At 40.3% G+C, this 25,671-nt stretch overlaps 2 protein-coding genes across 3 annotated transcripts in view; one reads left to right on the top strand and one right to left on the bottom strand.

Moving 5' to 3' along the window:
* Positions 1-3,359: 3,359 nt before the first annotated feature.
* On the top strand, positions 3,360-17,283 carry ntan1 (N-terminal asparagine amidase). 2 transcript variants are annotated; one of them, NM_001126824.1, is given in 11 exon segments: positions 3,607-3,692; positions 4,364-4,774; positions 6,854-6,956; positions 7,910-7,975; positions 10,355-10,463; positions 11,363-11,436; positions 12,140-12,193; positions 13,022-13,075; positions 13,828-13,925; positions 14,343-14,456; positions 15,920-16,676. In NM_001126824.1, coding segments are annotated over 10 exon segments (933 nt in total). In that variant the 5' UTR covers positions 3,607-3,692; positions 4,364-4,693; the 3' UTR covers positions 16,100-16,676.
* Positions 17,284-20,679: 3,396 nt separating this feature from the next.
* pdxdc1 (pyridoxal-dependent decarboxylase domain containing 1) overlaps positions 20,680-25,671 on the bottom strand; it is a 44,238-nt gene continuing 39,246 nt past the window's right edge. The window contains exons 19-23 of the mRNA XM_002937681.5: positions 25,421-25,542; positions 25,136-25,228; positions 23,750-23,846; positions 23,130-23,231; positions 20,680-22,456 (exon numbers count right to left, since the gene is read on the bottom strand). Of these exons, the coding sequence (XP_002937727.1) occupies positions 22,194-22,456; positions 23,130-23,231; positions 23,750-23,846; positions 25,136-25,228; positions 25,421-25,542 (677 nt within the window). The 3' untranslated portion in view covers positions 20,680-22,193. The remainder of the gene's footprint in view (positions 22,457-23,129; positions 23,232-23,749; positions 23,847-25,135; positions 25,229-25,420; positions 25,543-25,671) is intronic.

Genomic DNA, 25,671 nt, shown 5'->3' with positions numbered 1-25,671 from the left:
GTGTCATCAGCAAAAATAGAAACAGTACTCTCTATGCCCACCTCCAGGTCATTAATAAACAATTTAAAAAGCAAAGGACCAAGGACTGACCCCTGCGGTACTCCACTAACCACACTGGTCCAATTAGAAAATGTTCCATTTACCACCACTCTTTGTAATCTATCCTTCAGCCAGTTCTCTATCCAATTACAAATATTATGTTCTAGGCCAATATTCCTCAATTTGATCATTAACCTTCTGTGAGGTACTGTATCAAACGCTTTAGCAAAATCTAAGTAGATGACATCAACTGCCATTCCAGCATCAAGGTTCCTACTCACCTCCTCATAAAAGGCGACTAAATTAGTCTGGCAAGATCTGTTACGCATAAAACCATGCTGGCACAAACTAATAGTATTGTGAACTGCAATGTATTCAACTATCCTATCCCTTATTACCCCTTCCAGAAGCTTTCCTACTACTGATGTCAGACTAACAGGCCTATAGTTTTCAGACTGAGAACGAGATCCCTTTTTAAATAACGGCACCACATTAGCAATCCGCCAGTCTCTCGGCACATTGGTTGACACATTGCAGAGATGCCCTTATACTGGCAAAGTCTGCACGTCTAAAATTGAGCGTTTTAGTTACTCCCTTATAGAGCTGTCTCTGTAGCATTATCTCAAAGGAGACCATGTTGTGATCACTGTTCCCCAAATGCTCACCCACACAAATGTTAGAGATGAGTTCAGTATTATTAGATATTACCAGGTCCAAAATAGAATCATTCCTAGTAGGTTCTTGAACCACCTGAAATAAAAAGTTGTCATTTAGCATGTTTACAAACCTACTAGCTTTTTCTGACTTAAGGTGGCCATACACGAGGCGATTTCGCTCGTTGTGCGATGAACGATTATATCGACAAACGATCGTATGGCGATCGAGTTCCCATACGATATGCCATCCACGGGCAACGATAATTCGGGAAAGATTTTGTTGCATCATTATCGTAAAATACCTACGATCGTACATCTACGTACGATCGATGTCGTTGCCATTATCGTAAAATACCTACGATCGTACATCTACGTACGATCGATGTCGTTGCTGGCAATCGTGACATGCGCAGAGAACAATCGTTGAAAGACAAATGTCTGACACTCACACCAACTGGCAGATTTTATCGTTAAACGACCAAAATTTTTAAACCTGGCCGATCGATTTTGGGGACGATAATGTCGGCTCGTTTAGTGGGCCGACGATCGTTCGTACACCACCAACTATACGATAACTTAACGATAGCATCGGATCGTTTGGGAATCGGTCGTTTGTAAGTAAAAAATCGGTCCGTGTATGGCCACCTTTAGCCACCCCATTACTCCAGTCAATTTGTGTCAATGAAATTTGTGTGCGCACGCACAAGGTCACAGCTTAGAGTGAACAGTGCATATTACTTAAATAATGTGCAGGAAATGTAGCTGGGGCCAGTGCCTCACCTAAGGCAATTATCTCTTTTCCTGGCTCCCACGTGCCTCCCCTCACCGCCGTCGGACTGCCAGGTTGCCCACGGCATTGGCAAATCCACTCAGCAGCAAGTACAACCCCATTCAATTTCCCCTGCCGGCAGCAGAGAGATGCAGCAAGTCCATGCAGCAAGTCCATGCAGCAAGTACAACCCCATTCAATTTCCCCTGCCGGCAGCAGAGAGAACCTATGGTCATAATTTTTTTTTCTATTAGTGCCCGACCAGCAGCTGCGCCCTAGGTAAAGGCGCTGCTACCATAAGGCAAGTTGAGAAACTCACCTCAGGCCACAGCAACCCACTAGTTACCAGGCTGGCGAAAAGCTCAGAAGGTTGAACAGAAAGGGGGCTTCTAAAATCAGCCTCAGGGCAGCAAGGACTCCAGGAACCCCCTGGCCCTAGGCAGTTGTCTACTCTACTTTTAGTCCTGCTGGGGCCACATGCACATGATTGAGACTTCCAACTTGTTCCAATATGTATGCATGCCATATTTTTAAATCAAATACATGCATACTTCCCAACATTTGAAAAATGAAAAGAGGGACAAAAAGATTTGGTGCGCGCAGGGGATGAAATGGCGGGATCAGACGCAAATGTGCTATACCCTCATACTGTACTACCTAAGGAAAACCAATATAGCAACTCCTACATATAAAATACAAATATAGAGAGAAGGCAGTCAGTTATAAGTGAGTTATAACTATGTATCAGCTTTGCCACCCATACACAGTGCCCCCATACACGGTGCCCCCCCCATACACAGTAGCCCCCATGCACAGTATCCCCCCAATACACAGAGCCTCCATACATGCTGCTGCTGCTTCTTCTTCTGCAGCGGCTCCTCTCTATATGCGGCTTCTTGTCGGTGGAGCCAGGCCCTTTTATAAGGTTGCGCCCGCGCATGCGTGCGTGTGACGTCAATACGCACGGGCGCAACCTTATAAAAGGGCCTGGCTCCACCGACAAGGAGCCGCATATAGAAGAGCCACTGAAGAAGAGGAACGCCTGACTACAGCCAGCGCATCCCGCTGTCAGGGATAGTTCCATGAATGTCCCGCATTACGGAAATGCGGGACATTCATGGAACTATCCGGGACAGCGGGATGCGCTACCAAAACCGGGACTGTCCTGCGGAAAGCGGGCCAGTTGGGCGGTATGATTTCTAGCCAGAGCCTAAGGGCTCTGGCACACGGGGAGATTAGTCGCCCGCGGCAAAACTCCCTGTTCGCGGGCGACTAATCTCCCCGAGTTGCCTACCCCTGTCTACCCCTAACATGTAAGTCGCCGGCGGGATTTCAGACGCGGCGGGGCGATTTCAGGAAATCGCGAAAAAAGACTCGCAAGTCTTTTTCGGCGATTTGCGCTAAATCGCGCCGCTGCGTCTGCCATCCCGCCGGCGACTTACATGTTAGCCAGTGGGATGGCAGGGGTAGGCAACTCAGGGAGATTAGTTGCCCGCGAACAGGGAGTTTTGCCGCGGGCGACTAATCTCCCCGTGTGCCTGAGCCCTAAGGTTCCCAGATTTATAAGGGCCCCTTTTAAATGTCTGCTATATTTTATGAATGAGCGATACTTCCCCTGCATGCTGTGCACTGCCAGAGATTCTCAGGAGTGAGAGATATATGTTAGGGGTGGGAAGGTGAAACTGCCCAGCACACAAATAAAAGCAGCAGCCTCTTCTGCCTGATAAAAGACAGAGCCCCCTCAGCCCCTGACCCACTGAGCAGGAGAGGAATGCAGCCAAAGCCAATAGTTAACCCTTGCCTGTCACAAATGCTCCTCCCAGGACAATTAAACATCAAAGTAAACCTGTGAGCTTGAGTGTAGCAGGGGAGATTGAAGAGTTAAGGGGGCGGGGACGTTGTTAGGAGCCTGTTAGCAGAAAGCGTGCAAAGCAGCAGCAGCTCCATTTATTACTTAAGTGCTGCTCCCACTGCTTCCAAGTGATCTCCCCCTTGTATCTCACAGACGCCACACAGCTAGAGCGCCTGTATAGTTCAGCTGCACCTTCCTGTACCCAGTTATCTGTTCCCCGGATACCTTCTACCGGCACCAGGCGGGGAAGTATCGCGTGAAAAAGCTACTTCCCATGATTCTTTGCTCTCCCGACTCTGAGGACAAGCCAAGACTGGTCTCTCCTACAATTTTAAAGCAGGGGATTTAGCCAGTGTTAGTGTAAATGGGCTGAGAGGTAGGTGTTTTTTTCAAGTGTAATGGCTTGGGACAGGTGACCTTAAGGGTTCTTTATCCCACTGGCTTGATGACAAAGATTAGGCTCCTGGGGCCTTGCAGTATTTCTTTAAAAATGTTATATTTTTACAAGCTTGTTTGTAATTCCTGATGAAACCAAAAGTTTAATTTCTTACCAGTTAACTTATGCCACATGCTAAGGGTTAGGGGCTGGCATGTAACTCCCAGGCACCATACATATAAAGGATATAAATTGGAAACATTAAGCAGTAAGTGCTGTTTGCTGTGTTGCATGCAGGTATAGGCTTGCGCATTAGTACCACTACTTATTAGCGGCTTGTTTCCACCTCCCTTACGCAGTCCATTAGATTTATCCTTTTTTTAAAGGACATGTAAAGCCTATATCACTGGGGGCTATCAGAATATTAGTCACCACCTGGTGTCCGCTGTGTGGAAAAGCTATAAAGGAAATAGTCTCCTACTCCCAGACTCACTTAACTCCCAACTTAGGAAATTCACCCCTCAGGGGTTTCGGTGTCACGCTGCTATTTTATCCTTAATCACACTTATTTGTATTTAGATTGTATTTCATATGTAGCACAACAAATGTAAGCGGGCATGTAGCTATGCACAATGTTGATACAATCCATATCTTTCATCTGTCCTTTCCAGCTCTGCGCCAGTTCCAAGCCCACCCCAGCACATTCGCCAGAAATACCGCAACTACCTTGAGTGTGGACACAAAGTGACAATCGCATAACCTCACATACCAAGATTGAATTTGTGAGTCAGCGCTTAAAGGGACCCAACCAACTGCATGGTCTTGAGTTTCAACCAGCTCAAGCTTATGCCCTTGTTGTATTCAGATGGTATCTCAGTCTTTACCTGATGCAGAGACCTAGTCTGACGACAGCTGCCAGTGTGTCCAGAAAAGAGACACTTTTTTTTTCTAGAAGCACCTTAGAAGATATTTAGAAGGAGTCTCTGACTTTTCCCCTAGACATGCCTTTGATCGTAGGCAGCCAGAGGCTGGATGTCACCCTGTCTGCTCTACAGATCATGCAATTGCACCCTCACCTTCAGGTAATGAGCTAGTAGGGATGGTGTGTATTGAGCATCTACACAGACATGTCTATATTTGTCTGCAAAGAATAAAAAAGAACCAGAGGAATGTTGTTGTGGAGAATATTAATTAGACTGAGTAGGATTGGTTTGCCTCCAATAAAGGCCTATTTTGTTTTAGTTAGGAAAACATAATTTTTAATAATCATTTTTAATCTGTTCTAGAGTTTACAGGGGTGCGGAAAGGCTGCTGATTTAACATTACATGTCTAAAAAGAACACTGTTTGTCTGCAAGTAGTTTCAAAATAAGGTGCTTGTGATGGGGCCTGGTAACCACAGGCTGCATTTATTTGTACATGCAGGTCATGGCAAGCCACTCTAAAGACATTCCATTGTCTAAACCAGTGCTGTCCAACTTCTGTGGTGCTGAGGGCCAGAATTTCTCTAGCATACATGGTGCAGGGCCGCTAATAGAAGCCAGTTTTGAACACTCCCCTTTTTTAACCACACCCACTTCAAACCATATCCACTTTATCACAATGGTGGTAGCGCAGCAAAAACCCAAATGCTTGGTCCTTACTGCGGGGATATCAACCATCATTCATATGTGAAAGAATTATATTATGTCATATTAAGACACACCCTTAAATTCATATGGCTTATCCTCCCCTGTGGATAGCACAGCAACCCCCAGCACATAATTACACACCTCCCACAGGCAGCATAGGGCAGGCAGAGTATGGCACACACAGGCAGCATAAGGCAGGTAGAGTATGGCACACACAGGCAGCATAGGGCAGGTAGAGTATGGCACACACAGGCAGCATAAGGCAGGTAGAGTATGGCACACACAGGCAGCATAGGGCAGGCAGAGTATGGCACACACAGGCAGCATAGGGCAGGTAGAGTATGGCACACACAGGCAGCATAGGGCAGGTAGAGTATGGCACACACAGGCAGCATAGGGCAGGCAGAGTATGGCACACACAGGCAGCATAAGGCAGGTAGAGTATGGCACACACAGGCAGCATAGGGCAGGTAGAGTATGGCACACACAGGCAGCATAGGGCAGGCAGAGTATGGCACACACAGGCAGCATAAGGCAGGTAGAGTATGGCACACACAGGCAGCATAGGGCAGGTAGAGTATGGCACACACAGGCAGCATAGGGCAGGTAGAGTATGGCACACACAGGCAGCATAGGGCGGGCAGAGTACTGCCTGTGTGTGCCATACTCTGCCTGCCCTATACTGCCTGTGTGCAGACAGTTGAACAATGTGGGTGCTTACAGTCTGAGCCTGAGGTGTGAACAATGCAGGGGGTGCTAGATTAAAAGGTGTGAACAGTACAGAGAATTACATGTTTAAACAATACAGGGGTTTACAGCCTGAATCTGAGGTGTGAGCAGTGCGGGGGGGGGGGGGGGGCACTTAATCTCAATACTGATACCATTTAAAGTTTACAAAAAGGTAAGGGCTCTGGCACACGGGGAGATTAGTCGCCCGCGGCAAAACTCCCTGTTCGCGGGCGACTAATCTCCCCGAGTTGCCTACCCCTGCCATCCCACCGGCAAACATGTAAGTCGCCGGTGGGATGGCAGACACAGCGGCGCGATTTCGCGCAAACAGGGAGTTTGCCGCGGGCGACTAATCTCCCCGTGTGCCAGAGCCCTAAGCCATCAAAGCAGCCACACAAAGGGGGGTTCTTTAATATTTGGTTAATTAAAGAAGTGAGGTATTTGCTTCCCCCAGTCTACTGATAACATTCTTTACTGTGACATATGGCTAATTTCATTAACCTGTGCAAACAGTGATAGAACTGCTTGTAGTGGGTCCTGCAAAATGTGGATCTTTACCTCTTCCTGACCTACTGCACCCAGAATTCCCTATCAGCAATTGACAAATTTAAGTGGATATAATAAATGAAGGATATTGTGTCCCTTTAAATTATTTCCAATGATTCTGCTAGAGACCTCTCTAATAAAAGCAGTGTAGAAATGCAGACAGGGCACCCTTTGGCATTATATTGTAGGTGTCAGGGCATGAATTAAAAAATACCATCATAATATGACCAATTCTGTTTTATCTTTTGTTCATTAGGAGGGAGCCACCGCTTTAACGAGCCAACCAACACAGACTTTTGGACCCAAAGGTGTTTTATACGTGCAGCAAAGGGAACTTGCAGCAATTACTCCCAATGATAGTAAGTTATTATAGTAAGCTCACTGTAACGTACCCTTTTGATACCATACATCTGACAATTCTGTCAGCTGTACATAATTTACATAGTTCCTTTTTTACATAGTCTTTTTATATCCAGTAATAATTTGGAAATTGTTGTTTTTAAGTATTTAATTTATAAATAGTTTGCTATAGTATAAAGAACCAGTTAACTTTTTTAAAGGAGACATATTGGATAAATGAAAAAAAAACCTAATTTTATAGGCAATTATGAATTATATATAGTGCTGGTTTCACACTGGCCTAAAATTGAATACAGTCTGTACAAATGGCCCCTTTATTGGAGCTCCCTATAGATCCTATCATGTCAATGTCATGTTTCAAATGAAGGGTGGGCCCTGCCAGAAGCACAGCAGTAAGGGGAAAACCAATCACAGCCCTCACTCACACAAGCAAAGACAGGCTTCAGGTCCCTATCAGGTCAGCTGCCGACTCCCCTGCGCATCCATAGAATTCAGTCAGCAGGAAGTAGAACAGATGGGTGAGACTAGTAAGATTTGGGGGGAATTTCTCAATAAATCAGTCCAAAACACAACTTTTTTAAGCACAGCCCTTCTATATATAGGGGAGTTAAATTCACTGGTATATTCTTAATTTTTATATGATAAGTCTCCTTTAAAAGTTATCCCTGAGTTGTCCATGGGCAATAGGAACTAATTAACAAAAATAACTTCTTAAGTTATTTTTCTCACCAACCCCTTTTTTGCTGCTGCTCATGCCCTGTTGCTTCTTTCCTCATTTTCGTATGGGAGATTGCACTGCCCTGATTCTTCTCTTAATAACTTTGTAAGGAGTGACTAATGGTAATTTAGCAATAGGGACAGCATGGGGCCATTTTATAGAATCAAGAACTACCACCTTTAATATGTACAAGGCTGAGGGACTAAAAGAACTAACTTGTTCTGCTTTTTACAGAATTCATCTCCATTCTGGGGTCAGACGATGCCACCACTTGCCACATTTTAGTGCTCAGGCACACAGGTACAGTAAAGAAGAGGGGGAAATTGTGTGTGTGTCTTAAAGACTTAAAGAGGTCAGACACTTTAATTTAGCCCACAGTAAGAGGTAGACAGTAGTATTAAAAAGGATCAATTAGTATTATTGGTGTTTTTATTTAGGAATTCCAATTTATTAAATTTGTTGTCTTGTTGCTTTGGTCACTTTCTAAAAAGTCGTTGTGTTGGATGTTAGAGTGTTAAGCTAAAGTCACATTCTCCGCCACACAGCCATATAGTATATTCTGCTCAAGCATGGAGAGGAGCAAAAAAAGAAGTTTAAATTAAAAATTAAGAGCTTTCAAAAAGGAGTCCAGAATAGGCCTCTCTGTAACATTTTAAAACTGAAAGGTAAACTTCCTATTTAAAGGATAACTAAAGTATTTATCTGAACAGTTTTTCTGTATGCCACCTTGTAGTCTTGATCGATGTTTAGCAAGTCAATGTTTTTTGTGAAGATTGATCACAATTAGATGAATTCGGAACAAATTGTCCATTCCATAATGACTTTTAAAAAATTAGCCTGTTAGTGTATAGTTGTGCATTTGTTAGGTTCCCCTGATGCCAAGCAAGCAAACTCTTTGACTTTTGCTAGTACTGCCTCATTAGCTACTTAGAAGCCCAGCTTACTAGTTTGTTCAGGTTTCTTTGCACGAATGATCTGTCCTACATGGATGCAGATGTGTGGTTGGTGGATATAGATGCATTACTATCAGTATCCATTTCCAAGTTATTACAGGGGCATAACAAACTTGGAGCAGTGAAAGATGGGCCTCTGCCAGTCAGACAGGGCTGTTTAACAACTGCTGTTTTTTCCTGACATCAGTGGCAGTCAAAGTCCCCCTCATCCCCCCCATATGCTGTAGCACATAAGACAATCGCAGATGGGTCTCTTTGTTGCCTGCGGGATATCGCCTTTGCTGTGGGCAAAGTAGCACACAAAAATTAGCTTTACCTGCAGCAATTCACATACGGAATACAGAGTTCTGCATTGAAATCCATTTTTCAAAAGCACAAACAGATTTTTTTTTCTATTTCATTTTGAAATTTTACACGGGGCTAGCTATATTCTTAATTCCCCAGGGTGCCACAGCCATGTGTCCTGTGCTCTGATAAACTTCAGTCACACTTTACTGCTGAGCTGCAAGTTGAAGTCATATCACCCCCCTCCATTTCCCCCCAGCAACCGAGCAGCAGAACAATGGGAAGGTAGCAAGATGGTAGCAGCTCAGTGTTTGTGGAGTGAATGAACACTCCTAAACCCAGCGCTTCTTGATGAGAAATCCGTATGTGTAAATCTTCGATGTGGATAAAATGCTGCTTCTTCCTGATGTCAGCTCCCCTTTAGATGAGCCTCAAAGTATATGTGTAGTATTGTTGGTGGAAGCGCATAAAAATGAAAATAAAATAAAAATATAGTGCAAATCAATATAATAAAAGAATCCAAAAAAGTTTACAAAGTGAGAGCTTAGTCAAAACACCAATGCTAGGTAAAGTGACCCCAACTCTATATATATGCTAATGAAGATTCTGTATCTGCTCACCAGAACAACTTATAAAGTAGCATGTAGAACCATCCCAACCGGGCATTGATAGAAGAGGGATCCAGTCGCACAATATATATAGGATAGAGGACAAGGCAAAATATAGTGTAAAAACGTTTAATATATTAAACTCCTGCGCAATGCAGGCTACTTACAATGTAGTAGAAGTATAAAAACAAGGAACTCCCTTTTTGCTCCTGAGGAAGCGTGCAGTTAGCACGCGAAACGCGTTGAGCTACCATTGACTCCTCTTCTGTTCCTTGTTTTTCCACCAACAATACTGCACAGATGGTAGCAGCTACCTGACGCCTGTATTGGTAAAAGGGGTAAATATGGGAATAGCACTCAATAGTAAAAAATCTAATTCCGACTTGGGAGTCCTCCAGTTACATGGGAATAGCAGAAACAATAGGTTAACTGAAAATAGTTCTAATGGATAGCACTGGCTCTTTTTGAAAGCTCAGACTCAGGCACAATGCACAGAGATGGCTGCCTACACACCAATATTACAACTAAAAGAAACTTACCCATTGTTCTGTTCCCAAATACGAAAAAAAAATTCTGTTGCACCTTTAAATATTTCAGTACAGGATTCTGCTTAAGGGGTGCTATTAACTGATACATTTTGAAAAAATCCTGTAAAACACGTTTATGAATAGACCCTCATTGCCAACTTATTTTTTATACTGATACACTAATGTCATCAAACATTTTCTATTTCAGTTTTTGTAGTCTTTAAATTTGGTTTCCAAACATCTTTCTTTGAGTGTTACATTTTACATTCTTTTCTAATAAAAGCAAATATATTTAATTTTTCTTAGGAAGTGGAGCGACCTGCCTTGCACACTGTGATGGATCTGACACACAGAATGAGGTTGCAGCTGTTCTACGTGCAGTCAAATCCTTAACAAACAACACTGACGAGGGAAGGTAAGTAATGAATTCATGATGTCATCACGATAAATATCAGTTTGCTTAGGTTAACAAAATATACAACATTTTCATAAAGAATATGTTATCAATTTGATAAAGTGAAATGATAAATATTACAGAATTAACACTTTTATCATAGGCCGCCAATTTTTTTCTTTTTTTTAAATTGGAATTTCTTGGCTTCCAGATAACTATTGGGTAGGTTATGTCTATGAAGATTCTCATTCAGACTTAATTCTACTAGATACTATATATTGGGTAGGTTAGAAAATTCCATTAGGAGAGGACTGTATATGCATTGATGTGTCCCCCATTATGATTGAATTGACAAGAGGGTCAGCTGATCAGATCATCCCACTCTGGCCTAGCAAGTGGCCATATTGGGTAATGATCCAATTTTGACCATAACATATTAGTGGACCTTAGAGTGAAATTATACCAAACTGCAAGGTTGCCATAGATGGGCTGTTAATAGCTGCTGGCTGTCATCTTGTGTATGGACACCTTTAAAGTGGCATTTTAACCCTTTGCCTGCTGTACATCATAAAATCTATTGCACTGGCTGTCAAAGACCTGACTACCAGAGTACATTCCAGGATGCTGTAGATCTGTTTCAGCTGGATCAATAGCACCCAGCAGGTAGGTGGTTAAAAGGAGTGTAAGGGGCAAGGAGTCTATTTGGACAAAGCTTAAGCCATGTTTTGCTAAGTTTGGTCATTATTCTATGATGATCCTATGTGGAGAAGGAGGTTAGGCCAGTCTCCAGCATCAGTGTTAGGCAGCAGCACATGGATACACAGGAATGTGAGTGGTTTCTGTTTGGTAATGTCGCCACTTTGCAAAGCTTACTCCTACCAGATGACACACTTGATTCAGCAGTGATTTCTCTTAATCAGACTAGAACTGCACATTGTTGGAGGTTTCAGTGACAGCAAACAGTATTCACAGAAGCTTTCAAGCGAACTTCTTAGTAAGTCATATCAATTTATTAATTCCTAATATTTTGTGTAATATTCAGTGTACAAAGGGTCATATAGTGGTGCCAAGAGGACCACTACAAAAAAAATGGTATAATGGTACATACAGGTACCATACTGTTGCCTGCAGGTAAATAATTGTAACATACCTTTACATTTGCAGTTATGGAGGCTGGCACAAGTAAAACTCTTTACATATGACAATCCAGTGTAAAAATGTGCATTTTTATGCTAGAACAGGGCATGTAAAGTGTTTTACATGCAGTGCTACCCATACTTGAAAGATATAATAAAGATAAAGATATAATTTCCTGTGATTTTTTTTTTCACCCACTGGGCTGCCTATTTCCTGTAACCGACATATTATTGCAAGTGCCATTGCCCTTAGGCAGTACTATGTAACTCTATGACAAGCAGAACCAGGCAGAAAGTGCAATATTGGCTGTTTTCTGGCAGAGCTGATAATATCCTGTGTACAATTAACTTAAGTGAATAGAGACCCATGAAAGGTATTTTTCCACAATTTAGTTATTTCTGCTATGCAAATATGCTTCTGGGCCTTGAATGGCAGCCAACCTTAATGTAAGAGTTTATCAGTTGTTGCTAGAAAAGTATAACTTACAATGCATATAAAACATATGAAAAATATATATATATTTTTTTAATTTCTAACATATATCTTTCCTGTATTGGCAGGTGTGTTTGATAATGTGCTAGATGAAGTTCATCTGCTTACATACTGTGTGTCAGGTACAGAAAAATGCATTATGCTTTAGTGTGCTATTATGTCTTCTCTTATTCTAGAGTCTTTGCCACAATTGCCAACTTGCATGAAAATTACCTTGAGTGTTGCAGTCTTCAGAGTGTTTAATGGTGTCACTTCTGAAGTGCCAATGTGTCCTACTTTTAAAATGCCATTAGCTATTGATGCGGTTGGCTTTATCAGGTATTGAAGCAGCTCAAGGAGCATGTTTGGGCACAAGAATCTTTTATGAATGATGTCAATATGCAAACAAATAGGCATCCATTTTAAGGCACCACACTTATACAGGTATGGGACCTGGATTATAGAGAAAAGGGAAAACCATTTTAGAATTTTGAATTATGGGATTAAAATGGAGTCTACGGGAAATGGCCTTCCCATAATTCAGAGCTTTCTGGATAGCGGATTTCTGGATGACGGATCCTATACCTGTATCTGGGGTTATAAATTATTTGGTGATTCAGTGTTTATAAAATTGTCTTATGGATTTGTATAAAAGAAGGCAGTCCAGCTGCAGGCACATGGGCTAGATGTGGTCCTCCAAAGAATTTTTATGGCCCACTGTCTACTAGGTTTCACAGGCTATACTATATGATATAATTTTAATTTTATCTGGCCTTCCAACATGCTGCATAAGATATAATTGGCCCATGTAATAATTTAGACAGCATTGTTATAGAACAACATATACCTGATTTATTTTTGCTAATGCCATTTAATGCTTGCAAACACTACATTTACCATCAATAGCTCAAAGAAAATATAAAAGAAATGGTACATAGGCATAAACATTGCACTCCTTTCCTTAATTACAGAGCTTAATGATAAGGAAGAGCATGGCATCCACTATCCAATAATTTATGGTATTGGTAAGTATATTTTAAAATGTGATGTGTGTATATAGCATATTTGCTATAGAAATAGAGCTCAGTGTATCATGTGTAATGTTTAGGGTCAAAGAAGAAACCATGAATGCCAGTCAGGTTCAATCATTCACTTTGTAAGCATTGATCCAACGATTACAATTATTTGCTTAAAATGAACTCTGTGGCAGATAACCTTAATCATTTGGAGCTTTCTGAATAAAGAGTTTTTGAATAAGGTACTCCATACCTGTACTGTACCTGGCCACATAATCTGCTATATTACTGAAAATATCCTTATCTTCATCAAAATTGGCTCTATTAATTTACCCTTATGTATTTAGCTAATGAAAACATCAAGAAATGAGTTCATACTGACAATCTAAAATCTTAGCACTAATTTTGTGGACTTAAATTCTGACAAAGGGATAAACCTTTGCAATTGTTTATTTATTTATTTGCTTTTCTATTCTTTCTCTGCCTGTAACTGTCTTCTGCCAAGTACATCATCTGTTCATTTTCTACTCTGTTATTATTATTGCTGTCTGGTTGCTAGGGGAAGTGGAACCCTAGCAATCATACTACAGTTAAAATTCAAACCACAAAATAAAAAGACCAAGAGTTTGTATATTCTAAATAATACTAAAAGTTAATTTTCAGTTAAATTGCCCCTTTATTATTCCAAAGTTACATTTATAGTATAATAGTTGTGGTATAATTATCTGTATTATATTATTATTATTATTATTCTGCTTTAGCCGTAAATGTGAAAACGGCACAGATATTCAAGGCAACGTTCCAAGATCGTGGACCAGATGAAGATCTGAGATCAGCTTACATTCTTACAGGAGGAATGGTATGGAATTTACTTTGGGGATATATATATATATATATATATATATATATATATATATATATATATATACAGTGTTTATATGTTTAAGGTTCACACTGTGGAGGAATGGCATCACATAGCACAACTGTGCTCCTGCTCTAGTAACCAATAGCATTTTCTTTTAACTGGAATAACATTTTCTTTGGTAATTGGCTTCTATGGTTAACTAGGTATTGCTTCTTTAAATGATAGTCATACACCTGAATATCCTTTTTCCACATAAGGTATCCCATACTCCATGTACTATGCTGTATGGCATGTTATATGTCAGCAGAAGAGGAGGATGGGAAGGCCCTATCAAGCTTTATTTACAGGCCAGTATTTAGGACTGTGCATCTAAAATATTGTGATTATTTATATATCCTATTTGAATTTTAGATGGTGAGCATCTATGATTCCAAAACTGAACAATTGAGTTTTGGGCCTTATTCCTGGACACCTTTCCCAAACATTGATTTCTGGTTGGAGCAAGAAGATGAGCTAATCCTAGAGGTGAATGTACTTGTATTAAGCTTAAGTCTTGCACACTCTGTAGTTCCTATTAGCTGTGTTGGGAAGCAGTTACTTACAATTAAAATTAACTGCAGGCTGTTTGGGCAAGATTGCAAAGTTCAAATTGGCTTATTTTACTTACTCTTTAGTCTTGTATTTCCCTTTCTCCTTGGCCTCAGCTAGTGTATTAGCTCTCAAACTAAACTGCAATGGTGTCAAAATTAAAAGCTGCAACCTCACATGGTGCTGACCAGTAAAGAGCGTGCTGTGTATTAGTAGAATATAGTATAATTAACCGCACCTTTATGGGCAAAAATAATGAGACTTGTCCATCATCTTAATTCCCAAACAAGGGTAATAACATTGTTCTGTTATTTGCTGCTAAAATAGCCCTTACCCTCTGCTCTTCGGGGGAAGGGTTTCTATTTTTTGGTGGGATTAGCTCCCATTTATATGTAATAAGTTGGAAACTGACGTTGATCATTCAAACCTTGCTCGCATCAGCTTTCCAGTTCAATCTGGTTGTCTCCTGGGTTATAGTCAGGGCTCTGTGCAGAGCACTCTTGTTCTTCCACACACATCTCTGCAAGCCAATTTTCTATGGACCTTATTGTGTGCCTAGGGCCATTATTTTACTGACCCTGAAAGGGCCATCCCCAAAGTATTGCCAAAAGGTTAAAAAATGTCAATTGTGTTGGTTTTGTGGGAAAATCTCGGCTACTTCCCAGGTCACAGCATTATCCAGTTGCTATTCTCTAGAGTTCTTTCATGCTTAGCTTACAGGTGGGCGATATCGGGAGAATCCAGGATAATTCGATTGTTTGGCCCCAGGGCCAAACGATCGAATTATAACGACGGGCATAGGAAAAGTCGGTCCAGGGACCGCATCAACAAGCCGATACGGTCCCCGATTCGACTAGATTTTCTAACCTGCCCGATTTCAAGCCAGATATCGGTCAGGCAGGCCCGTCGGTAGTGTCCATACACGGGCCGATTAGCTGCCGAATCTGTCTAAGGGAGCGATATCGGCAGCTAGAATCGGCCCGTGTATGGGGACCTTAAGTCACTTGGAGAAAGCTGAGCATTACCAATTAAAGCAGGACTCAGCTTTGACAAGACCCCACACATGACTGTGTCACCTGAGGTGGCCCTGTCATATGCAGCCTTCTCAGTGTTCTGCAGTGCCCTCTAACTACTGTGTCACTTGCTGGTGTGGTGCTGCCCGACAAAATTTTTTATGATACAATTCAAATGCCACCGATTTTTTAAATTTATCAATCTGTGCTTCCTGGCAGCAGCAAGACACAAATACAAACTTTGCTGTAGTTTTACATTTAATTATAAACTCAGTACTTAAATGCAACACATCTCATTCATAATAAAAGTTCTGAACATTAATCACAGCTACAAAAAGTGATTTTGCAAAACTCTGGTTTCTGATGTGCATCTCTCTCTTTTTGCAGTACTTTTCCACCTCCCCACAAGCTGAGCCACCCCACTTCGTCTCTCACTTTAGAACAACGCTTGGGTTTTTGAAAGCCAATCCACGCCCACTAAGATCCCTCTTTCCTGACAACAAACCACATGTTTATACAATGGATGGCGATGGATTATGGAAAAGAGTATTTTCAGTGAAAATGTAAGTGCAGACATTGGACATAGTGCTGCTTATTTCTTATGTGCCAAGACTTTCCAAGTTCCTCCCCCCCCCCCCATAAAGGGAAGGGTCCACCACTTTTATTTTCCATGTCTGTAAATACCAGCCTTGCCTAAACCATTTAACTTAATGTAAACATGGCCAATGGTGCTTCATGTCTATGCAATGCTTTGACGAGGCAAATAGGTGAAAATGGAACTGTTTTCTATGCATATCTTTTTGTGTCAGATTCATCCTTGCAATATTTATAATCTGTGTTTTTTGGGAATTTTACTGTTAATAACAAAAGGTCTGATTTCATTTTGTCATTTGTATTTGTTTATTTGTATTTATTTTTAACCGGGTTTTGCCACCGCATTGTGTCTCAATTGCTGTTTCTTCCTCAGGCCCCAACTGTTTTTTTTGGTTAAGATTTTATTTTACTGAATTATTGAGGTGTTATAACAGAATTCAACTAGTATCACAAGCTTATAGCTGTACCTTCTACTCCCTTACCTGGAAACCCATTATCTAGAAAATTCCCATAGAGTCTATTTTAAGGAAATAATTAAAATTTAAAAAAATGATACCAAATAACAGATTCCTTAACTGTACACAATTATATAAGATCTATAAACAAAAGGCACCAATGTACAAGTAATTGATGAATGAGGGTTTTTTTTTTTTTTAAATTCCCAGGGGTGCAATGGGAATGGGTAACTGTACCGAAAATGTAGCTTTCTTGATCCAGATCAGCCACATGTTTATTATAGATATGCAGTCTTTTTATTAATTTATTTTTTGTCCAGTATGGTTTTTCCAGTAGTGGCAAGGTTATCTATGGCTTTGGTCAATGCTCAAAACTTGGGGAGTTGGGGGTCCTTCTAGTGGAAGGTAATTAACTTCAAACATACCCTCTGGTTAAATGTAACTGCCCCCTGTTTAATGACTGTGACTTCATTTAAGTCTTCTGCTACCAGCATCTGCAAATGGGAATACAGTGCAAGAAAGTGTCATCATAGCCAGGACTTTTGGGTCAAAAGAACGAGGAATATAGATGATAACCAGGAAGACGTCATGAGTATAGTAAATATGAGCCGTGTAAAATAAAATTGAAAAAAAAATTACTTTTTATGGTTGGATTTTAGTGCACAAAACCAACTTTCCAGAATTGACTTCCATTAATGGTATTTAAAATAAACCACAAACAGCTCTTCGGGGTTTGCCCAAAACATGTAGTGGAACAGACTAATAAACACTAATTGCAGCAAAGCCCTGCAGTGTCAGGTGTCCTCCATTATCTTATATGATGTCTACATGCAATTAGTGCTACAACAGGAGCACAGGAGTGATAGCCTGCTTGAATGAGGTAGCTGAACTGGAATACTGGATTTTGCACGATTTTGGCACAAACAGCTCTTCACTATGTGTGTCTACAAGCATATTATGTTGATTGGCTTGGGAAATTCTAACAGAACTTGCCCTATGTGAGGCTAAAATATCCTGTCATTATAACTAGGATCTATATTTGGGTCACAAAATATGTCAGCCTGTCTGTAATGGTCTCCCTAGTAATCTGCTTGTTGGGGCATACACATGCAGCGTAGCCCAACTCTCCTTTGCCCTAAATCAGGGGTCCCCAACCTTTCTTACTCGTGAGCCACAGTCAAATGTAAAAAAGACTTGGGGAGCAACACAAGCATCATAAATGTTCATGGAGGTGCCAAACAAAGGCTAAGATTGGCTATTGGGTGACCTCAATGCACACTACCAGCTTACAGGGGCTTTATTTGGTAGTAAATCTTGTTTTTATTCAACCAAAATTTGCCACCAAGTCAGGAATTCAAAAATAACTACCTGGTTTGGGGGCACTGAGAGCAACATCCAAGGGGTTGGTGAGCAACATGTTGCCCCCCGAGCCACTGGTTGGGCATCACTGCCCTAAACTGTTTGACGATTACAGTACAGAATCTTCAATAACCAGGAGGGCATCCACCCAAAGCAGATAAAGGTTTTACTTTGTTGACCAGTCATTTACATTCTCAAGCTTGGGCATACACGATGTCCCTTTTCTTGTAAACAAGTTGGGGCCAAAATGTCATTATTATGAAACACAAGAATAAATAAGTGTGTGTGTATTATTTAACTGGCAGTTCTCTAAAAAGGACACTGTGACCTTTTTTTTTTTTTAATCTGTTGTGCTTCTCTACTTCATTTTCATTGTTTAGTTTAAGGCCTTTATTTTATGTAAATATTTATATATTTGATCTCTGGCATCAGGTGATCTTTTTTGATCACATGTGAAGTTGAATGAATGATAGGCACCCAGTACAGTTTGCAGCATTTCTTTATTAACTTCACTTAGTGCCACGGGCTACCTATGCCTGCTTGTGTTCAACACCCATGTTTTCATTAGTTTTATTAGCCCATTTCTAGATTGTATAGAGTGGGAATAAGGATCTTAGAAACTTGGTGAAACTAGAACTGCCTTTGCCCTGACAAGTGAATGATCAACTAAAATGGAGTAATGTACTAGTGGGTTTTGTAAGACCAAAATGCATATATTAAAGGACATGTAAAGCCTACATTTGCCTACAATGTATATCAGTTGGGCATGTCTCCTTCAGCATACATTTCATCAAGAATACAGGCTTACACAGGCAGAACTGTCTGATAAAAGTTCTGCTTTGTTTGAGCTGACCTCAGGAGAGTTGGTTGGGAGAAAAAAATTGAAGCAGACAGCTAGAGCTGAGTTTCTATGGGAATCAGCAATGCAATCTCTTTACTGGCTGCTAGACTGGAGGGCGTGTTTAGTAATCTGAGCTTAAAACAACTGAGCATGCCCACAAGCCAACAGCCAAAGCAAATCTCTGAGGGAGGGGGCCGAGTGGGTTACAGGAGGAGAAGGAAATCTAAGTGATTAAGGGGATGTTGCAGCCTTACTATTAACCTCTGGACAACCAGTGTGGCAGGTATTGAAAGATTTCAAAGAGGCTGTTCACTGATTACATTTTTCTGTGTGGGGTTTACAGGTCCATTAAAAGGTAATTAAAGCAACAATCACTTTCAAATTTTGTATTTGTTGGAGTCTATGGGAGATGGCCTTCCTGTAATTTTGAAGTTTCTGGATACCTGGTTTCCAGATAACAGGCCCCATAACCTGACATTCTATATGGTTCTGTCCTGTGCTTTTCTTTTGAAGCAAACCTGTTTATAGGGATATAACACAAGGGGCAAAAAAGAGAAAGTTGTGCTCAACCACAAAATTTTAAACCATTAGGTGAGGGTGCAATGAGGCTGTGACCACACAATTTATACAGACAACAACAAGAGATCCATTGCATTTAACCTTTATTAATATATATAGGACCGTAAGACATTCTGTGCATTACGTTACCAAGAAATGCCCTCCCCTTTAGGCAAATCAGGGATTGTTTATCCATATATTGCAATATACTTCAAGCAAAGTCATCCCCAGTCTGGCCAGTCCTACGCTCACTTTTATCTGATTCATTAAGAATTATATGGCTTTATTATAGATTTAGCAAAGGGACTAAGTTTTACCTGCAACCTCTTAACGTTAAAAGCAAGTAAGTTGCTGGTAAAACTCAGTCCCTTTGCTAAATGTATATTGAAGCAATAGAAATCTAAATGAATCGCTTAAATCAGTGTAGGACTGACTTTGACATAGTTGGCCAGATTGAAGTATATTGCAATATATGGACAAACAATCCCTGTTTTGCTTAAAGGGGAGGGCATATCTTGGTACCTTAATGCCCTATATATATTGATAATGGGTGAGTGCAGAGGATCTCTTGTTGTCCATAGGGCACAAGGGGCATTTTGCCTGCGGCTACCATATATTGATTCTTCTTATCTCTGTATCTAACTACAGGGTTAGGCAATACATTTAGTTTTAATTCTAAATAAAGGGAATTAAAACTAATACTTTGCAGTATTTTCCCTTTGTTTTAAACCTGTACAGATAAAGCTGGCCATACACATAAACATTTTTCTTTACTTAACAACCAGTGCGATCCGACAAAATTGTCAAATTATTCTAAGTTTGGTGTGCAAAAATATATATATTATATTAATATACAGGTATTGGATCCCTTATCCGGAAACCCGTTATCCAGAAAGCTCCGAATTAGGGAAAGCCCATCTCCCATAGACTCCATTTTAATCAAATAATTTAGAATTTTAAAACTGATTTCTTTTTTCTCTGTAGTAATAAAACAGTGCCTTGTAATTGATCCCAACTAAGATACCCTTATTGAATGCAAAACAATCCTATTGGGTATAATTAATGTTTTATTGATTTTTTAGTAGACTTAAGGTATGGAGATCCAAATTACGGAAAGACCCCTTATACGGAATGCCCTTGGTCCCGAGCATTCTGGATAACGGGTCCTATTCCTGTATATGGCCACCTTAAATAACAGTAAACATGATCCATAGGCTTTCTGCTAATGTAGGCAATTATTCTTGGCTCTTTGGTTTCTAGCTTTAACTACTGTACATTTAGCAAACAGGAGGAAGCAGAAACAGACAATGGTTCAGAAAAAAAAATAAATCACAATCTGCAAGAAGGGTCTTGAACACCTTTACTGAGCCTACAGGAGGCCTTGCAACAGAAATATAATTATACATTAATTTCTTCCATTTCACAAATACAAAAAGAAAATTAAAGTATGCTATTCCTTTTAATTACACAATCTCTGGTTATAACAAAATCAACGGAACCCACCCCCCCCCCCCCCAAAAAAAAAGATGGACGGAAACTATTTAGCCTTTAAACCAGGAAAGAGACAAATCTCAAATATATATATAAAAACAGTAAAAATTAATCAGTATTAATATTTATACACTGAATGAAATTTAACCCTCCTCATACCTCAAAAGTAAAATTAAAATCAACTCGATTGCACCAATGAACATCCTAACAAAAGGGAAGACCATTACAAATAAAATAATTTATTAGATTGCACTCAGATCCTGTTTCAGTGTTCCTGTGCTGGATGTGAGAAACATCACCATATGGACACAGCCATTTTGATGCCAGTGCCAAACAACCGTGAGTGATTTAGTCATAGATGCAGAGTAGTGGGTTTATGTCAAGCTTATGCAGTTCTACTATTGCTGTGCCACAGTCTCTTCTGGATTTGGATATTACATAGCTGCAGTGTCTTAACAGTCTGCTACAAAATGTGAGTATGTGACGGTGCAATGTACAAATCTTTGGCACTCCGGCTCCACTGGCAGGGGATGCTGGGAGTACAGTTCTGAGACTGTTGGGCCACTAAGGGCTGCCTAACCGTAAGACATATTGGAAAGATACAGTATTTAAATACATTTGTGTGTTGTCAGACTTCAGGTGTTTAACTAATAAATATACAAGTGGCAAGGACACTATATTTCATTTGGGGTTGAGTCTTGGGCGCAGGTGGGCAGTGGTGACTCCAGTAGGCGTAACCTGACACTAACCCAATGTGTGCATACAATACTACACTATACACATCTATAATCTCTGGATGGAAGGTTTTTTTTTTCCTTATTAGGAAATTATATACCTAAATAAAATAGTGCATTTTAAAGTTACAGTACATAGCTGGGGTGTTATAGTATTGGGTGGGTTTATTCTCCTTCAAGGCGCCAGTCTGTGCAAACCATAACACAAACCTGCATGGAAATGGTCTGAACAGACAGGCTGTAAGATTCTCAGCAGCTACGAATGGTACAAATTAATTTAAATATTATATCCAGGTATAATATGAACATCAAGTTAAATAAGGACATTATTTGGTTGTAATTGGAAGCTCTAACCAACTGACAACCGTAATGAGAAAGAAGGTTTGATTACAGAATGATCAAGAACATACTTGGTAGTGCAAGAACTGGCAGAGAAGTGGAATTACTATTTAATAGCAGCAGTAATGTTTGCCAAGCTTACTGTGCCATACAAGAAAGCCTTCTATTATTTGTGCAGTTATGTTAATAATTTAGTACAGTAGTCTTTACTGTAGACTCGAGTGGCACTGTTTGCATGTTAAACAAGTTACGCACCCTTGCGTTTAATTGGGTCATTGTCAGGCCATATTTTATCTCAGACTATCTGATTCTGCTGTGTTTGCATTGAGAATGATGGGTTCCTGGGATGCTTCGCTGGAGGTTTCAGTGGGAACAACGGAAGGTATTGCAGAGTTCTCTGCTGTTGCAGAGAGTTCATCTGCTGTGGAATCGAACTGCTGTGTATCTGGCATTGGGAGGGCTTCAAGGCTTTCCACTTCCTCCAAGTGACTTATGGAGCTGGTCTCACTCATTGCATCAGAATTTCTTGATAGTCTTTTAAACAGCTTCTGACCTTTAAAGATGAAATAAAAGAGTAATGAATCCGAAACATGCGTGGAACTAAAGCAAAGCATGATCCACTGGCCAGCAAAGTGGTGAGCCACACACACAGGCCAACAGGCTACTGACTCAGTAGCCTGTCAAGAGTGGCCAATCAGCTTACCATCAGCATTAAAGCTGTAAGGATGCAGAAAATGTACCTTTTGTAGTACTCTGCTTAAGAGCCAAAAAAACGTATATTGCTCTGTTTATGGTTAAGGCTGCAGCTTTCTACCTGCTTTTGATATAGATCCCTGTACTGTGAGGAATATGGATTGTCACTTTCTGCTAAAGATGATAACATATGCTTGCAGAGGATGAATCATTACATGAACAATATCCTGAAACAAAACAGCGATTTATAATCCCAACTGCATGTTTAGTGTGATTATTTTAGCGTGTAACAGTACAACCCATATTAGGACCAATGGCCGAAATTGTTAAAGGGGTGTTTTATGGTGAATTTTTGTTGCACTGCAGCTAGTAGTGTACCTACAGACATGTAGCATGGCTTTCTCAATCTAATCCTTCCTTTTCTTGTCGCTGGTGACATTCCTATGGAACATGCGCTTGGAACACTCGTACTAGCTCTGTGCTAATAGAAGTAGTACAGAACTAGAACTAGAACATTATACATACATACATACCTGGTTGTCTTTTGGCATGTGCAGATGTTGGAGTGGAAGGTGGTGTCAATCCAGTTGTTTGTGCTTTAGATATGTAAGTCGTTTCTGTTGTCTCCAGAGATCCTGTATAACAGAAAGTATTAAGGATTCAGCCTTGTGAGCATACGGACCCATGCCTCTTTATTACTGTTCAGAGTAGAAAGTCAAACCATGCCAGACAGTCACAGCAGTATGGGTAGGAAAAGAGAGCATTGTTTGCTGCATGGTACTTTGAAACCCAGGATATTACAAGAAACTCAGTGTAGATAAAAACAACCAAATACGCCTATAGCTTAAAATTCAAGGTTAGGGAGGTAAACATGGCCTGTTATGTAATGTAGCTCATCCCTGTTTTAGAGGTAATACCCTGGTTAGGCAAGTTATGCCGTATACATGTGCGACCCAAGTTCTCACAGGTTTCTTGGTGGCCAGAATCCTTTGTAGAAGGAGCTACAGCACTTGTATTGGAATTATAAATATAAATAATTATCATCTGTATTGTGACATTTTTTACGGGCCCTTAAAATATAGGCAATGCATATACCGTATTTACTTTCATTGACACAATGACATTTGATTTACAAAATATATTAACAAGTGACCTGCTGTCAGATTGAATGTTCTTCCCTTTGGTGTGGTTTGAACAGGGGAAAACCAGTTCAGCATTGATCCAACCAATGGGATCTGCCGTAGAACACCCTGTAAAACAAAAGAAATAATGAAAGATATGAATTTTTTTTTAATAAAAAGACAATAGAAGAATAATGGTATAGCTTATACTATGCACAGACCCTGGGGCATATCTTATCTTCCCCAAGCCCCCAGAAAAAGTTAATTCTAGGCCCCAATTATGGCTCCTGTACATCTGCCAGCATGGATGAAAGGGTGTGTGGGTGGCCCTCTACCCCTTTTATTAACTCAAACAAAACAGTACAGTATAGGACCCATTATCCAGAATGCTCAGGACCAAGGGTATTCCGAATAAGGGGTTTGTTGGTAATTTGGATCTCCCTAACCTAAAGTCTACTAAAAAATTATTTAAACATTAAATAAACCCAATAGTTTATTTAGATTGTTTCCAATAAGGACTAATTATATTTGATTAAAATAGAGTCTATGGGAGACAGGCTTTCTGTAATTTGGATCATAATAGGTTTCCAGATAATGGATCCCATACCTGTATATTATTTTCTCTGCATTAATTTATATTAGTGGATTTCGCCAAACTGCATGCCTCATCTAGGTCACATTCCATACAAAGAAACTGAACAGCGCTATATTTGTGCTAGGGCTACTGCTAAGTGGCTAAGGACTGGCTTTTCAGATGAAAAAACAAAATGGCAGGTCCAATATAAAAGTAAACATTTTGGCCATGCATTCATTTATGGTCTCATATTTGCTGTCTAATAAAATACAGTCACCTATATAGTCCACATGTCTTTAATGTTTGCCTGTAAAAGTTTGTCTTCAGCTTCAAAACAAATACAGTGAGCAATGTGTACTTTCCTGATAAATACAGGGCTGCCTGAATTGGGGAGTGCTGTATTCATTAGGGGCGGACTGGTGGAGGCATGTTAGCATCACCCATCGCAAATCATTTAAATTATGGCAGATTTTTTAACTGCTGTAGATGCAAGAGCTGGGTAAAAAATAACTTCTCTTCTCTAAGGTGCCCCTAAGTAAAGACTGAACAGATTTTTAGAATCTTTATTTAAGGAATTATCGGCAGAGATATACAGATGACTTATCTATGCCTCTGCAGAAAACTGTGCATTCAGACCTGCTGATTTGATAGCACAGATACTGCCTTAAAATTCAGTACCTTAGATCCAATTTTACAGACAACCTGTTCCATCACAAACATATTGAGGTAAGGGTGAAGCAGGCCAAAATGGAGCCAAAATGCGCATCACTGGCATGTCTTGGTGAACGTCAACCTCTGTAAAATTCATTTACCTTTTGCCAACTGGCTTCCCATTTCCTCTTACCTCCTCTAAAAGCCTTTCCTCATTGGCCTTGTAAAGTTGTACTTCTGCTTCCAAAATGCCCTTTCTGACAACTTCGGTCATGTTTTCCAGCAGCTGAAAAGAAAATCACAATGAACAACCAAGCTAAAAAATGAAGTGTGGAGTGAACAAAGAATGGGGCTGTCAGGTTACAAATTTGTGATATTATCAGTGTGAAAACTGTTAATATCATCAAATCTGGTTTATGTAATCCATTCCACAACTGGACTTTTGCAATTAGAAAAAAGTAATATTTAGCTTAAATACCCTTGTATTTTCCTCTATTTCTCTTCCCATGGCTGTAATGGTTTCTACCAACTCTGGAACATCCAGGTCCTCTGATGCCATTCCAATGTAGATACAGTTCTTTTCTGCACCAAATTCTGGCCCTAAAGGAAAGGAACACATCAGGAATCGTAAGGGATTAAAGGAGGTACTAGTTGATTTCTGCTTCATTAAGAGAAGAAACCAGTAAAGTCAAAAAGTGAACATTTCTGACATGGCAGCAACTCATTTAT

Source organism: Xenopus tropicalis, chromosome 9 (genome assembly GCF_000004195.4).
Source record: "Xenopus tropicalis strain Nigerian chromosome 9, UCB_Xtro_10.0, whole genome shotgun sequence".
Classification (NCBI taxonomy): domain Eukaryota; kingdom Metazoa; phylum Chordata; class Amphibia; order Anura; family Pipidae; genus Xenopus; species Xenopus tropicalis.
Note: the sequence above shows the minus strand (reverse complement) of the source record. Positions and strands in the feature narration are given on the sequence as shown.

Bases quoted from the DNA above. Each gene is read 5' to 3' on its own strand.
- ntan1 (XM_012970084.3), top strand. From the start codon at position 4,694: ATGCCTTTGATCGTAGGCAGCCAGAGGCTGGATGTCACCCTGTCTGCT. The intron at 11,437-13,021 runs GTAAGTCATATC...CCTTAATTACAG, and splicing joins GCTTTCAAGCGAACTTCTTA to AGCTTAATGATAAGGAAGAG. The intron at 14,457-15,919 runs GTGAATGTACTT...CTCTTTTTGCAG, and splicing joins AAGATGAGCTAATCCTAGAG to TACTTTTCCACCTCCCCACA.